General features: G+C 37.0%; 1 protein-coding gene across 1 annotated transcript in view; it reads right to left on the bottom strand.

Annotated features, from left to right (window-relative positions):
- LOC145694961 (uncharacterized) overlaps positions 1-16692 on the bottom strand; it is a 138319-nt gene that overhangs the window by 100526 nt on the left and 21101 nt on the right. The window contains exon 4 of the mRNA XM_081771776.1: positions 3796-3977. Coding sequence (XP_081627902.1) covers positions 3796-3977 — 182 coding nt within the window. The remainder of the gene's footprint in view (positions 1-3795; positions 3978-16692) is intronic.

Genomic DNA, 16692 nt, shown 5'->3' with positions numbered 1-16692 from the left:
ATCCGATAAAACTTTCGTGAACGTTTAATGTTTCATCACAGTATTGCAAAACAATTGATACTTGTTCATGTCGCTCAAATCTTGAGTTTCATTCATGATGACACTATATATACCTGCAGTCTTCACAATATCAATTATTTTTCCCAGCACATACACATTAAATCTAGAAATTGATTTTGGCATTCGGAACTAACGTATCTAAGTTCCCCCTTTCTTAATATAATAACGAAAAATCACGTCATTGTCTTTGGATCTTACAAGCAACGTACAGAACAAGGCACGATCAGATCAGACCCAAACTTCACCCAGAGAACTTATGATAGAAAAGAAGAAAAAATGCCAAATTAGAGCTGCCAGAAACACCGGAGATATGCTCCGCAACATAACGCACCACGCGACAATATGATATAAGGTAAATGTCGCAAGATACCCGTTTATGTCGGAAACGGAAAGGATGGGCAGCACCAGGATATCAAGATATTTGATATGCTATAACACTGACTTGGCGGCCATCTTGAAAGCCGCCATCTTGGATATAGCGTAAGGTATTGAAATGAGGAGCGGGGTGTATGATATATCAATGTAAGGTAAAATGCAAAAGGAAAACCAATGATGTAACCGCGAAAAACATATGTATGATGGTATTGACGGGACGAAGTGTAGAAGACTCGGGCAAAACAAACGTGTATTCGAAGGGCAGAATAATAGGGCAAGACTCCACGGTAAATGGTACGCGACAAGTAACTGCAACAGTGTCTGTGCATGGAAGTGCATCCGCCTTGACAGATTATGCCTTCCGAGGATATTGGGATTCCGTTTGGAACAGTGAAAACCACAATTGCAACCCACGATACGATCACTCGTTTGGAGACTACATAATCTACAAAGGACTGACTACCTCTTATGGAAGAGCAATTCTGCACCTCACTCCGGAGTGTAGGACATATCATCTTGGATTGATGATCAAAAGCGCGACCTACCTTTGATTGAAGCCCACTCCTGGACACCGTTTTGTACGTTTCTTGTTCAATTTTCTTGTTTCGTGTGAACAAGAGACATTTCGGCCCACGTTTGTTTAAACAACACTATCTGAAACAAAGTGCGTACGGATGAATTTTGCATTTTGCATTTTACCTTACATTGATATATCATACACCCCGCTTCTCATTTCAATACCTTACGCTATATCCAATATGGCGGCTTTCAAGATGGCCGTCAAGTCAGTGTTATAGCATATCAAATATCTTGATATCCTGGTGCTGCCCATCCTTTCCGTTTCCAACATGAACTGGTATCTTGCGATGTTTACCTTATATCACATTGTCGCGTGATGCGTTATGTTGCGGAGCATATCTCCGATGTTTCTGGATAGGGGCAGCTCCAATTTGGCATTTTTCTTCTTTTCTATTATGTTCTCTGGGCGAAGTTTGAGTCGGATCTGATCGTGCCTTGTTCTGTACATTGCTTATTAGCGAGAAGAGTTCTAGTATATTACCTTTATTTTCACTTTCGTTATTTTCCCTATGACCTCTGAGAGGAACACATTGGCGAGCACAATACAAAATACTATCTAGTGCTTCCAAATATATTCTATTGTCGTTAACTATTTTGTTCGTCTGTAAATCCACATTAGTCATCGCAGACGTGTTTCCAAAAGTGTCCATGGGTTTCCCTGCGGTTCTCCCATTGTATGGCATATTTTCACTGTGGAGTATTAATTTGTTTCAAACAAACTGTTTTCGAGACATCTACCTTCTTAACACGACTTTTCCCTCTTTTTGTTATGCGCCATCAGATCCCATACGTGTTAAACAAACACGTGTTGTTCGCTACGTGGGAGGAGGAAAAGCGGTACATGGGAACTTAGTGTTAGTATGCACCTATATGACAAGAGTTCCACATTAGATCTATGATCAAGTGAGTTGATGATAAAGAACATTATTCTCTTTTGCGGGAACACTCAGATTTTCTCGCAAATCTTCATTGGATCAATTCTTCCAAAATTATTACGTATTATTCATGTTTATCTCCTTTAGCACAAAGATCATGACTGTAGGTCATGAACCTGCAGATGTAATGATTTCATTTAATTTCCTTTTCTGCACTACATTCAGTCACAACTGTAGGTATGAAACCACGTACATTACAATAAAAATTAATCCCCATGTTGATTTTGTTCAAAATATTGATAGTCTTTCAACAACGTTTTGTTACTTGGTGGTACGTTGTTCTATCTGTCATGAATCGGACCCATTTGTCCTAACGGAATATCCGGGAGCCTCACTTCCTTTGAGTAACTCCCTTCTGCCGCCACTGAATGATTCAGAATTATGTGTATTTGGATAGAGCATATTGCAAGTCTAAGACAATAGTATGCTTCCTAACCTCAATAGCTAATAGTTTTGGAAATATTTGTCCCCAAAGTTAATTTATCCACGGTTTTTGACAGTCCTAGCTCTAAAACTATTGACCACGGGTCCATATTTTGACCAACTTTTTCCCTCATTTTGATGTGGGAAATGATCTGTTATAGTTTGTCGGCCTAGTTCATTAACACTCTGCATACAATACTATGGAATTACAGTGTATGAACTTGAATATAGGCAATCACTAACATTTCAGTGCTGAAGAGGCATATTGTCATTTTTTATTGTAGAAATCTGGCAACCCTAGTGATAACACAGCACATGTGGTTAACAATAAGTTGGGAAAGCCATATTAGCGTTACCAGCGCGTTTACAAAATTAACTACATATATGATAGTAAATAAATAAAAATAGAACATATTTTGTACAAAAAAATCCATCACACTATTTCTTCCCTTACAAACACCAATATTATATGAAAACTTCGATTTCAAACAAAAGACGGAGTGGGTGTTTGCACGGTGGCTCAGTGTAGATTGCTTATCTCTGGTGCGAGAGACCTTGTGTGGATTACAATCGTATGAATTGGAGTGGACAACATCATGTCTGTGGATTTTCTTTAGATTTTTCCATTTCTTCCCACTGTGATTTCACGTTAATTTCGTGGTCATTTATCTTCATTAAACATGAGAGCCCTTGAGCCTAAATGACATAATGGCAGACCGTTACATTATAGATTTCTTTTCGTTTCAGTATCAAGTAAAACATAGTATAATGTATGTGTCTCATGTAAATATAAAGTAACTGATATTCAACTAAAGTCGTTAATGTCGTCAAGTCTAGGAGGCTTAGGTGGGCAGGTCATGTAGCTAGAATGGAAGAAAGTAGAAACGCTTTCAAAGACCTGACTGGAAGACCCATCGGAAAACGACCATTAGGAAGACCTAGGCGCAGATGGGAGGACAATATTAAGATGGATCTCGTAGAGATAGGAATACAAAGTAGAAACTGGATCCAATTAGCTAAGGATAGAAGTCAGTGGAGAGCTTTTGTGAACGCGGCATTGAACCGGGTTCCATAGGCCATAGAGGTAGTTAGTTAGTTAGTTAGATAGATATCAACTAAATCACAATATTCACTAAATGTTGAAAACAAACTAAGAAACAACAATTTCCTTTTTAAAAAAGGTAATCTCTCTATATAAGGATAAAGTAGGATAAAGTATGTAGGATAAAGTCAGGAGATATCGCGCGATTGTGTATATATGGAAGAAATATTTCCATATTATGGAGGTGTCAGTTATTTAGAGATATCCGCTAATGGGGGTTTCACTGTATACTTAACAGAGACAAGACTTTCACTCCACACCACTAAGTTTCTTAACACAAAAGCAAATATAAATATTGTTATATTTCATTGCTATACTTACATCAATGAAGAATAGTTTGGGTTTTGCAGCCAAAGAGGGGCATTTATCTCCTGTGAAATAATTCCATAGAATTTCCACATTGAACTTGTTATTCTTAGAATCGCTAACTATGCCGTTGTCCCAACCATGAGTAAGTAGGCAAATAACTATGCAAGCCTCTTCAGAATGATCTTCACTTGCAACTAAGAAAAGAAGTAAAATTATTACAGCGTTAAAAACTTAGTTTTAGACTTAACGGTACGTGTCTCTCAAATATTGCTAACATATTATAAATTCTTGGATTTACTGTCAATTTTGCACTGAAAATAACCACTAAACGTTTGAAAATATTTTTCATATTGAACATCAAACACAAAACAATTTATCAAACCAAATTACTTTTAAAAAAATGACATGGATTTTTTTTGAGAGCATAAGAAAATCAAAACTGTCGGAGTTAAAATGATACAAGATCATGGGTGATTCCAGCGACAACACTGAACCGAAGCAGGCTTTGGGGGTCAGTTTTGATAATTTTTCTACATCCGAAATTAGACCCCAGTAATTTTCTGTAGCCAGTAAGGGAAAATTGGACGAAATTTTGAATCTATGTTTTAATACATCAAAAGTACTGGATCTGATAGTCCTCTTTATATTCTAGCTATAAGAATGTCATGTAACTGTTTCCGCACATCAGCATCATCCGCGAGGGAATGTCTTAATTAATGGATATTAGAGAAGCGTTAAGATATAACTGCACTTTTTACATTCTTAAACATTATTTAACACTTTTGATAATAGTAGAACAAACACTGCTTCTAGTGGAAAGAAGCAGTGCTGTATATGGAAACCGAACTAGTTTGTTCTCTGCATAACTTTCAAATGAGCGAAACTAAATCTAATTCCTGTCACCGAGTTCTCGAAGATGGAACCAATTTGGTATATTTTGATTTAGCAGTATAGATTGTATGAACAATTGAGGAATTTTATGCAATAAGGGCGTAAGTCTGCAGTTGGAGAAAAACGATGTTGAAAAGGGTCTTTCCTAGTAAGATAGTAAAATCGGCCCTTGATCCAAATTGGGTTGCTATTGACCCAAAAGGTTACCCCTGACCTAAAACTACCTCAAAAAAATTTGACCTCCTACCCCCCGTACTGAATTATCGTATCATACAAGCTCAATATTGATAATTTTTTAATTTTTGTGGGAGTGGTCGAAAAAGTTTGAAAGTTTCACAGATTGTAGATACTATCTAGATGTAAATGTGCATTTTTTCAAAACAATCGATACGTATTTTCTTTATGTTTTTGAGTGTTGAAAATTTCAAAAAATGTAGAAAAAAATTGGGGGGGGGGGGCACGACACTGATTTTTCGTTAAAAAATTTGTTATACCCTTAGGTACAACATATATTTTTTGGAGGGCCTGAAAGTGAAGGCAACATTGTAAAAAAGAAATAAAACTGAAAACAAACGTGTTTCTTGCACAGTTTTTCCACCATGTTAGGGCCCTCAAGGTGAGGAACCCTTCAAACAATCCTTTGCCAAAGTTCACAATTTTCATTTCTCTTGGGTCCCTTCCGCTTCTGTCGTTCTTCAGCTGCTTTGATTGTGCCCATTTCGGGATAGAAACACCAAATATATCTCCATAACAGTGCTTCCACTTCAACCGTCTCTTGAACAACAAAGTTACACAGCTCGCGGTAGAAAGCTCTACCGATAGAGAGTGCCACAGTGTGTGTGTGGCCAGTGAAGCAAGCACCGATAGATACGAGGAGCCGACGCGAGATTTTGCTTTGTTTTCATAAGTGAAAGAAGATAATAATATGCATCTTACCACAATCATAAATAATGTTAGCTATTCTACAACAGAAAATATGAACCTGAAGAATTTTCAGTGTTGCTATCCATAGAAATTACAGTGTTGCTAGAATTACATTTCCTCCAAAATCTAAGTTAAGGAAGCGACTAGAGGAACGAACTCAACTGCATTAGATTACGTATCATGCTTTTTGGTATCCTTTGAACTACTTTTTTTTTTTTAAAAAAAAAAACACATTATTATTTAATTTTAATAACTGTATGTCAAAATTATTTTGTTTATCACAAACTAAAACAACTATTATTTAAAATGGCACATAATTCCAGATAGATGTCAGCTGCAATGTCCTTTGGCATTCAGAAATCGTGTAACAGACCTTCCTTAACACTTGTGAGATTTTGTATTACAGCAGCCAATTCACCTTACTACTTCTCATACGTACGCAACTTCATCAGACTATTTTATCGCTGCTGCAAGCACATAATACTAGGGCACTGCACCTGCTCCGCTACTTCTGCACCTGCTCAACTTCACCGGAGTTGTCAATTCCGAGTTAAAAAATTATCGGCCCTTTTCTTGACACGGGCCTCGTATATGTTGTATTAGATAGAATCCATGCAAATATATAGACAGCCCTAATAAATAGATTGTTTAATTTATTAAATTACAAATTATGATATCTATAGTACTATTAGAAAAATTTAATCATTGATTCAAAAGATGAATTGGTTATTGTTGTAACTGCTATCACGTACAAACTTCATCAATAGTTCTCACACATTTCGATTATTATTTTCTTCTACAAATACCTGTATTCCTATCAAGAAAATGAAATATTTCTAATTTTACGTTTCATGTTTATATTTTGGAGGTTACATTAGACGGATGACTAACCAAATTGAATGATCATGAAAGAATTGGTAGAATGAGAATCTGAAAGAAAACTGAACAAATTCGGGAAGATTCACGGATAACATATTATCCACTAACAAGATAGCATGGCATGCGGTAGAAATAGGGACCACAGGTAAGCACTCTACCATTGAACTGCTATGCCTCCACACCTCACGTTATCAGGAGGTTTTTCAATTTACACACAAGGTCTTGGAAATAGTTGTGATATTATAGGTTTTAAAATATGGAGGCACAGCAGCTAATGCTGCTCAATAATGATTTTTTTTAAATATTGGGTGTTTACAATCAAACTTTTTATTTGATTAAATCGTCCAAGGAGCTTTAGATTTAGTTCAGAAGGTTAGTATATTTGAATTTCAGTCGGAAAAATCGAAAACATGGAGTAAGCAACTAATATTGCTCACGTAAATAGTATAAAGTTAAAAACGCATTGTACGATTTAGTACTAATTTACATTTATTTTCTTAAAAAAATATTTTTTTAAATATAAAAATTTATAGGATATTAACGACCAGTTTTAGTACATGTACAATGTAACTAATACATATTATGATGCTTAACTCCACGTATCAGACAAGAAATCGGGAATAGGGTGGATCGAAAAAATTCAAAGTTGTCCAATTAAATAGCACTAGGTGTCAAAAGTTGTGTATTGACTAGTAAAACATTCGTGATTTTTTCATAATTTTTATACTCCATCTTCATTTCCCCGCAATCTTCATCTTCCCGCAACATCTTTAAATGTTTGCAATTTTTATGAAAATTTGAATTTTTTAAAATATTGATTTTTTCAGGCTGCCAAATGAAATCGAACTTGGTGACAAAACTTACATAATGACTAGATTGAATACACCATTCATGATTATTAAAATAACTTGCATTTTCATTCTCCGCAAGGACCTGAAATTTTGCAGTTTTATGGTAAATTACGAAATTTCACTTAAAATGTTAAAACAAGTTTTAAAACCCGCCAAATCACTTCACAGCTTAGGAAAGAGTTGTGTTCACTACCATGGTTTTAAAATAATCTTCGTGCTTTATCTTATTACCCGCAGGGGCCTTAAATTTTTGGAATTTATACCATAAATTTCAAAATTCATTGAAGACACTGACAATTTCCAAGAACTATCAAATAATATCTTATTAGATGTCAAGCCTTGTGCGTGACTAGTATTATTTTTTAAAATATTTTTCCTTTATCTTCGTTACTTCCAACAAGTTTTAAAATGCGGTTTCACACTATTATCTAAAAACACCTTAAGCATAATATTAAGATGCATTATGTAAATATAACAATTTTTCCCTGAAATTATTTTTGATATACAGCTCTTTGCCGGTACCCCGAACTCACCACAAGGAGGTGGCTGCATGTAGAGTTCCGCGCATTCTCCCATACCATCCACCCTACCTTTGGAAAGTATCTCTTTAACTTGTTGGTATATATTCAGATTTTGTTTCCAATGTAAAAATAATTGACCTATCCAAATGCCTTGCTCTGATAAATTCATCTTGAGCTAAGACACAACACTTCAGACGAAGCTTTGTTAACAATTTTAACGCACCTCTCGACTGCTTGGGTATGATGGGAAGTCGAAAACAGGCGGAAGGACAGATTAATCTTCTGTTACGCATTTCTGTGGTTCCTTCTCCGAACGTGGGTGGCTAGTGTGAAGTTGGCCCCCTCAACTTTATTTTTTGAATATTTCTGTACGTATTTCGAAACAAACGTTTTTTTCTTCAAAACAATAAATAACAAACGAAAAACAAACGATTGGCTTTGGTTTCGAGTCGAAATTTGAAGTGGGGGAATGTGAAGTTGGGCACCCCAACTTTATTTCGTAAATATGTCTGTACGTCTTCCGAAACAAACGATTTTTTTTTTCAAAACATTCATTAACAAACGATTGCCTTCGGTTTCAAGTCGAAATTTCAAACTAGGGAATCCAGCGTGAAGTTGGTCCCCCGAATTTATTTTGTGAATATATCAGTAAGTTTTTCGAAACAAACAATTTTTCTTCAAAACAATCATTAACAAACGAAAAACAAAAGATTGGCTTCGGTTTCGAGTAGAAATTTCAAACTAGGGAATCCAGCGTGAAGTTGGTCCCCCAAATTTATTTTGTAAATATGTTGGTACGTTTTTCGAAACAAACGATTCTTTCTTCAAAACAATCAATAACAAACGAAAAACAAACGATTGGCTTCGGTTTCGAATCGAAATTTGAAAGTGGGTGGTAGCGTGAAGTTAGTCCCCCAACTTTCTGAATATGTCCGTACGTTTTTCAAAACAAACGATGTTTTCTTTAAGAAAAATCAATAACAAACGAAAAACAAACGATTGGCTTCGGTTTCGAATTGAAATTTCATACGAGAGAGCCCAGTGCGAAATTGCCCACCCCCAAATTTTATTTAGTGAAAATCTCTGTAATTTTTCGAAACAAACGATTGGCTTCGGTTTCGAGTCGAAATTTGAAAGTGGGGGGTTAATGGGATGTTGGCTTCCCCAACTTTATTTTGTGAATATTTATGTACGTTTTTCGAAACAAACAATTTTTTTCTTCAAAACAATCAATAACAAACGAAAAACAAATGATTGGCTTCGGTTTCGAATCGAAATTTGAAAGGGGAGGGGCAACTTCACATACGTGCTTTTGTAGGCTATTTGTCAAGATATTCACTACCAGAAAGGACGTAGAAAGACGAGACAGAAAGGGATATAACTTTGTAAGATATATTTGACTCACTAAATAAGTATAAAAATTAGAATCTTACTCCATAAGCATTCTGCCAGCAGGCCGCCGTAGGACCATCGACGTGTGAATAGCGGGCCGCTGGCGGACGTCCCGCCGGGCCACGTGCTCGATTACACTAATTACGCCTTCGTCCCGCCGGCGGGGTATCCGACTTAATCTCGCTGCTCCCCCGCCTTTAGCCGATACCCAGCCGCTGAAATTCCCCCATGTGCAAGACGTAATCGAATCTACCGCAAAACACGGCGGATTGCCCCCGCCAAAATTATCTTCATGCTGCCTTTAATCATCTACTCTCAATTGTGGCAACTACGTATTGACACTTAATGGAACCTTTATACCAATACATAATGAAAACACAAAGATTTAACATCATTTTCTTTTTTTTAAGAATTCCACTCCCATACAAGTTTTTTTTAAAGCTAGGCCGTAGGCTAGCTACCCTGTAGAGGGCTACACCCTCTTGGAGGGAAGGGTTGCAAAGGAAAGTATTGGGATGTTGTATGACTGGCGTTGGGCTATGGGATGTTCCTTTATTAATAAATACTTCAGTTTGCAGGTCATTATGGGCTTTGTGTCCATAATCATTATTGAGGAAGGTAATACATAACACATGTATAAAACATTGTAAGTATAAATATTTTATAAATAGAAATAACAATAACAATAACAATAAGGATTGAAGTTTTTTTTTTCAAAGATGAAGATGAGGGATGGAATGAGATGCAGATGACGTCACAACACATGGGAGATGTTAGTAAGGACTGCGTGGGGTCGAGCAGGGCCCATATGATAGGAAAGTTTGAGTAGAGCATGATCACTGCCGAGGAGGTCGAGAACTGTAAGGGTGATGTGAGCTGCAAGTGTATTGGACGTAATAGCTACATCAGGGATGGTATTTGACATAGGTCTAGTAGGAGTCGGAGGAATATGGAGAATGCCAGTAGTATGAGTGGTAATATGGTCGGAGAACTGTGTGCGTTCTGTAGGGGTGCGACTATGATAGTTGATATCGGCGAGGATGATATAATGTTTATAGCTATGGGATATGTGACTGAAAAAAGCAAGTGAAATAAAGTGACCAAGTCGTACGTAAATAGTGGCAAAGGTGATCATGATAGACTTGAAGTATAATGTAGAAATGAGATGTTCGTGTAGGTGAGGAATGGGACAAAGTTGCTGGCGGTAAGGTATATGATTACGAAAACCGATCGCTACGCCTCCATTTGCCCGTAATGCTGCTGCTATGTTGTCCTGAGCAGAAGCGTATAGCGAGGAATGCTACAGGAAATGGTGTTCGTGAGGAACATTTCGTTCAATAAGAAAACGGATACGTGTTCCTCAACTATAAGTGCTTCGAAGAGAGTTTTGTGTGTTGGTAGAGAGCGAATATTAAGAAACAGGAAGACTAGATCCATGATAAGCATGTTTAAACGGCTGTTTCTTGTGGTGATGTATGAAAATGAACATAGTTGTTGGTGTATGTGGCGTAAAAGTTGACATTGAAAACAGACTTTGCGACCTTCGTAAGTTGTTGGAGAATGTGAGTACGCTGGAAGGGATGGATGTTCTGTAAAGTAAGTGTTAGAAATTGAAGTTGTTGTTGAATGGTAACTGTATCTGTGGTTTGTTGGGTGGGAGGAGGTGAAGAGTCTTGGATGCGGAGTGAAACTACTAAATCTGAGTGTTGTTGGTCAGGGTGCGGTTTATTTTTGCATTTATAGCTGTATGTCGGATGTTGGTCGTGACAAGTTGGACATTCAGGTGGCCGTTAGAGATTCTGACAAGAGCGTGTTTGATGAGGTCCAGCGCAGTACCCACAAACTAGCGGATTCTTGCAACTACTAGTGCTATGATTATTGTAAGTCTGGCACTTTTCGCATAGCACAGGAAGAGGAGCGGGCGAGCGTGAGGGCTCGACTCTGTGCCGACGATGATATATGTAAGCGCCAGTAGTAAGCAAGGAATCGATGGTATTTTGTGAGGAAGTAAGAATACGAACCATGTATGTAGTACCATTATTGTTACGTATACGTATTACTTTGTGAATGGTATGACCAGCGAGTTGAAGTTCCTCTTGCATTTCGTCATCAGAATACGATGGATCAACCCCACGGATCACGACAGACAGAAATGGCGGGCGTTTGGGGATTGGCGGTTGTTTATGGCATGTGGAAGAAAGAGATGACATTCTAGCATTCTTGCCAAATATTTCATATGAAGCCTTATTCCTGACTGTGGTAAGAAACTGCGGATCCGTGGATTTGAAGATGTAGCCATTTCTAGTTTTGATGACTTCTGTGATCGGTATACTTGGAAGATATTTCCGAATTTGGAGTGTTATGAACTTCTCATTGGTATACTTCGTGTCGTAGTGTAGTAGCATAAATGAATGAAGTATGGGTTTATCAGAATTTTTGTTGATAGGTGAATATTTCATTTGATAGATTGCTGAAGAGCTCATGTCACCGCTTTCCATGTCAGAAGATTCTGAAGCATTATCTTTGTGCGGTTTCTTGGCTTAATGGCGAGGCTGTTTGATGGTATCAGCGTAGAGTTGCTGGTGTCTTGGAGACCTGGATCTTGTGGAGACATTTGAAGTTGTGGATGCTGTGGAACTGCCCGATTGGGTTCTCTGTTTATTGCCCTTATCCTTCCGCTTGACCACCTTCGTGATCGAAGAGGATGGAGTGACAAAGACAGGAGGTAAGCCAGAGTGGCGTCCATGCACCAAGGACCCAGGATGAGCATCTGAATCTCCCATCGCAAAAAACCGATGTGTGCTGGAAAACCGTGACGCTTGACAATGAAAAAATGAATGATGGAGTGGAAGTTGTTGATGATAATGAAGGTAGGACAACCCGTTTGGATAGTTGTCCAGGGGGAGCAGGTCCCCTGCCTCGATCTGTAGAACCAGCTGCCCTTGGCTAGATCAGTCTGACAGACGGTTTGCGCAAAAGAGACAGGGAAAAAGCTCAGGATCAGGATAAGGATAAGGAAGGATATTTGCAAAACTTGTCACTGTTCTCTCAGTGGCGCTTCAGAGCAAAGCTCTGGGAAAGGAAGCCATACAAGGCAATACCTGCCAAGCATATCTGAAGTATCTCGTACTTGTCAGTGAGAATTGTAATTTTGGAGTTGATTGCTTGCAATGAACAAGGCTTTAGGCAGTATACTTGACATTTTGTCAAGTAACAAATAACGTAATATGTTCTGCTGTAACCGGTCACGAAAATAGTTTTGTAAGTCAACGAACTGTCTGACAATAGTACATGAGTACAGTGCTGTGAAGCATAATGAAAAAAAAGTCAAAAGAGATTGTGATTGTTATCAGTTGGAAACATTGAACATTGCTACGAATAGTTAATGTGCTGCCATCTATAAACTTACTTTTGATAAATTGACCTATAGAACCTTGTAGTTATACAAGGTAATGTGAACAGTCAACATGTTATAATTTTGATAGTGAAATTGTTTCGAAATTGTGTCGGGAAGATGAGAAGTAAAAAGAGAAAAGTGTATTGTGGTTTGTATAAGGAAACGGGAGCATTGTGAGTGCGTGATTAATATTCCCTAATTCTAAATTTATAACCTTTTTTTATTTGTAATTTTCGGTAAAACGACAAGGTGAGTATTGGTCACCCACTTAGGAATGGCCCCGACTCCTATTAGATCATATGTGCATGTAATTATTAGTGTTAGTTTGGTAATTGATTTCTAAGTTAGATTTTGAGACTAAATGAAAGCTTCAAACTTAAGTTAAATTATTTGAAATTGAATGAATTGTGAGAAAATAGCTAATTTTCGCCTTCCGACATTAAAATGTGATCGCGAAGCAATTTCACCAAGGAATCGGTTTGTTAGTAGTTATTATATATATGTTTTCCGTTAAATTATTTGTTATAATAAATTATGTCTCCATTGAAACTGATTCCTTCTAATTTAAAAATTGTTTAATAACCCTTTCTCCAAGTCTTGTTTTCCGTAACCACTCGGAAAATGCAGTGTACTTGTCGTATCTTTGACATGATTGCTGCATAGTATTTTAGTTACCTTGTATAACTACCTGAAATATTAAGACTTTGGTTAGAAAGAAAGGGATTTATATTATTTTGGAATTGAACCTGAGTATGAAAATTACGAATGAATGGCCAGTCATTAAGTGAAAGTGTAATAATAAGTGAAAATAGCGAGAAGGTATTTAGGCTTAGTATTAGAAATTATAGCTTTAGGATTTAAACCTGGGGAAAAAATGTCACAAAACCTTCTTGAGTGTTTTTCAACGGGTGAGAATGACAAAGGGAACTCTCTCCTAGTTGACCTTGGCGAAGGGGAAAGAGCGAATGCTTGCGGACAAGGGCGAGTAAACGATGACGATTCCTCGCTTGATATCTCAGATATTGTTCTTCCTCCACATTGCGTGTCAAAGCCGGCTGTTAGACCAGCCATAAAATGTAATTTCGATAAGCTTCTGGATGATAACATGTATAAAGCTATAGAAAAGCAGGTTAGTAAGTTACCTGAAATAGATGAAAGGAATGGCTTTGAAGTTTGTAAATTTCCATTAAAATTTGACTTGTTACAAGCTCAACTCGATACTTGTATAGAAGCCTTGTTAGTAGCCTCTTTGAGTAAGTGTACAGGCCCAGCATTCGAGGAAATGCAAATGTTATTAAATATCACCACTGACTGGGAAAGAATTATAGCAGCATTTCTAGAAAGATTTGTTACTCCGCTAGTTAAAATGGAATTCCTGAAAATCACGTTGTATAGAATAATGCAAGTAGAGGAATCTCTGGTAGATTTTATTAAGGAAAAATTAAGCGTATTATTCATTTTTGATATGAAAATGTCGGAGGATGAATTAACCAAAACTATTGCTAACCTTGTACCACCCGAAATAAGGGATTTAATGATGATTACTCAAGTTTCCCATACTGAGAAGGAATTAGTTGCATTTGCAGAAAGTTACGAAATGAATCGGCGTTACCGGTTGGATTATAAATTTATTACACAAAAGCAAAATCAGAATGTAAAGCCCCTTGGTTATGTTAATGAGAAAAATACGCAGAGGAATAATTTCAGTAAATGTAATTTATGTGGTCTTAATAATCATTTTTGGAAAATGTGTCCTTATAATAAAAGAAATATTCGTGGAGAAAAAACATACTATGTTAGTGAGGAACTACCTCCCTTCTTATTACAAATGCCTGTTTCGGTTTGTCGAGAACTGTATCCCTGTATTATTGACTCTGGAAGTAGTCTGTCCTTAGTTGAAAAACAAGTGTTGGCCAGGATTGAACGTAGGTGCCGTCCAAAAACTAGAGTAGTGAACTTTACCCTCTCAGTCATGAATTCTGAACCTATTAAAATCTCTAAACAAGTGGAATTAATATACTTTATAAATGGTGTTAAGTTTGTAAACTGGTTTTCGGTGGTTCAACATCCATCTTTAAAACTGCTAGTGGGACTTGATTTCCTACAAAAATATAACGTTAATATAAACATTCGAAATCGTGAGTTGAACTTTACGGAACTTAATTTAACCGTAAAATTAACTGAATGGAAACAAGCCAGTTGTGAATCCAGTGATCTGTGCCCACAAATTTCTCGTTTTAGGTCTGGTCCTGAGAACTCTGTGTCGCCGCACGACCTTGACGCAGGAGGAGCGGGGAAACCCAGACCTAGTCAGCGAACGATTCAGCCGTCAACCACTTGTCAACTTCGATCAGCTGATTTCCGGAACAGCGGCCAGTCAGCCGAGCAGTGTTTCCATACACAACGCAGAAGAGCCAAGCGGAATTTTTGTAGGGATGAGTCCAAAGTTCGGCAACCGAAACCAGGGACCAGCCAGCGATCTTCCACTGTACTTCAGAATCATGATGCTAGGGGAGGTGAACAGTATCAAGACATTCCAGCTGGAGTACCAACTTCCAATCCTACCATCCATGATATTTATCCGGAGGAAGAAAATACAGGTACAGTAAACCTTCATGAAAATATTTTTTCTGACGATTTAATTCCATATGTTGAGAACGTGTTAGACAAATATAAGGACGTTATAAATGAAGAACTGAGAACGGTTAAAGATTTTGTTTATGAAATTAAAATGAATGATTTAAGTCCGAGCATAGCTCAACCTTATCCTATGCCACGTCATAAGTTGCGTGAATTAGATGAATACTTGGATGAATTAATTAAGAAAAAGGTAATTGAGGAAGTTTCCAGTTCTCCCTATATTTCTCCGTGTTTCCTCGTGAATAATCGCGATGGAACCAAGCGGCTAGTGGTAAATTATTTTAATATTAATTCAAAAGTGCTTGTAACTGGATTTCCAGCTCCTAATGCTGAAGCTACTATTGCCAATATAGGTAAACATAAGATTTACAGTGTCCTGGATGCCAAGGGGGCATTCCACCAATTACTGTTAGATGAAAACTCTAGGCAATATACTACTTTTGCTACTCCAACTAGGTTGTTAAGATATTTGAAAATGCCGATGGGTTTCATATATTCGCCATTTATCCTTTCTATTATCATGAATAAAATTTTAGGGATCTCTTAGGAGATTATTTACATATATTTTGTGACGATATTATTATTCATACTGATACTATTGAAAAGCATAAAGAAATATGAGAGTTAGTTTTCCAGAGATTACGAAAATGGGGTATCACTATTTCTAAAAGAAAAACTAAACTATGTAAAAATAAAATAAAATTTTTAGGTTATATATTTTCAGGTGGATATATGTTGATCGATGATGACCGAGTTCAGGTAATTAAAAATCTACCACGTCCTAAGAATCGTAGAGCGTAGAGTAAGATGATTGGTTTCTTGTCATATTATTTAAAATTTGTGAAAGATTATGGCGAACTAATGGGTCCTTTACATGCCTTAAAATCAAATAAAATACCATTTCGTTGGGGAAAAGAAGATGATGAGATACTAGATCAAATAAAGGAGGCAATTATAAATCATATTGTATTGAAAGTCCCGGACATCTCTAGTCCTTTTGTAATCCACATAGATAGTAGTAGTAGGGCCTATAGCGCGATCTTAAGTCAATATGATGATGAAGTACGTCTTCGTCCTGTATATTTCTTTTCGAAATTGATTCCATCTAGTGATTGGTCTAAAAGTATTTTTGATCTTGAAATGAAGAGTTTAGTCTATGCTTTAGATAAGTTCGAAATTTATTTGCAAAAGAAATTCACTATTTATACTGACAATGCTAGTTTATCATGGATATTAAGAAATCGTAAAAGGCAAAAGAAGTATGGTTCTTTAATAGAGAAAATAAGTAAGTACTCTTTTGATATAATTCACCTGCGCTCTTTCAAAAACCATCTCGCAGATTACATCAGTCGTATGTATAATTATGTAGACTTTACTCCACCCAACAGTGATGTAGAAGAGATTAATACTATTA

Source organism: Thermobia domestica, chromosome 1 (genome assembly GCF_964235325.1).
Source record: "Thermobia domestica chromosome 1, izTheDome1.hap1.1, whole genome shotgun sequence".
NCBI classification, from domain to species: Eukaryota; Metazoa; Arthropoda; class Insecta; order Zygentoma; family Lepismatidae; genus Thermobia; species Thermobia domestica.
The sequence above is the reverse complement of the archived record's forward strand: the minus strand, read 5'-3'. Positions and strand labels throughout refer to the sequence as shown.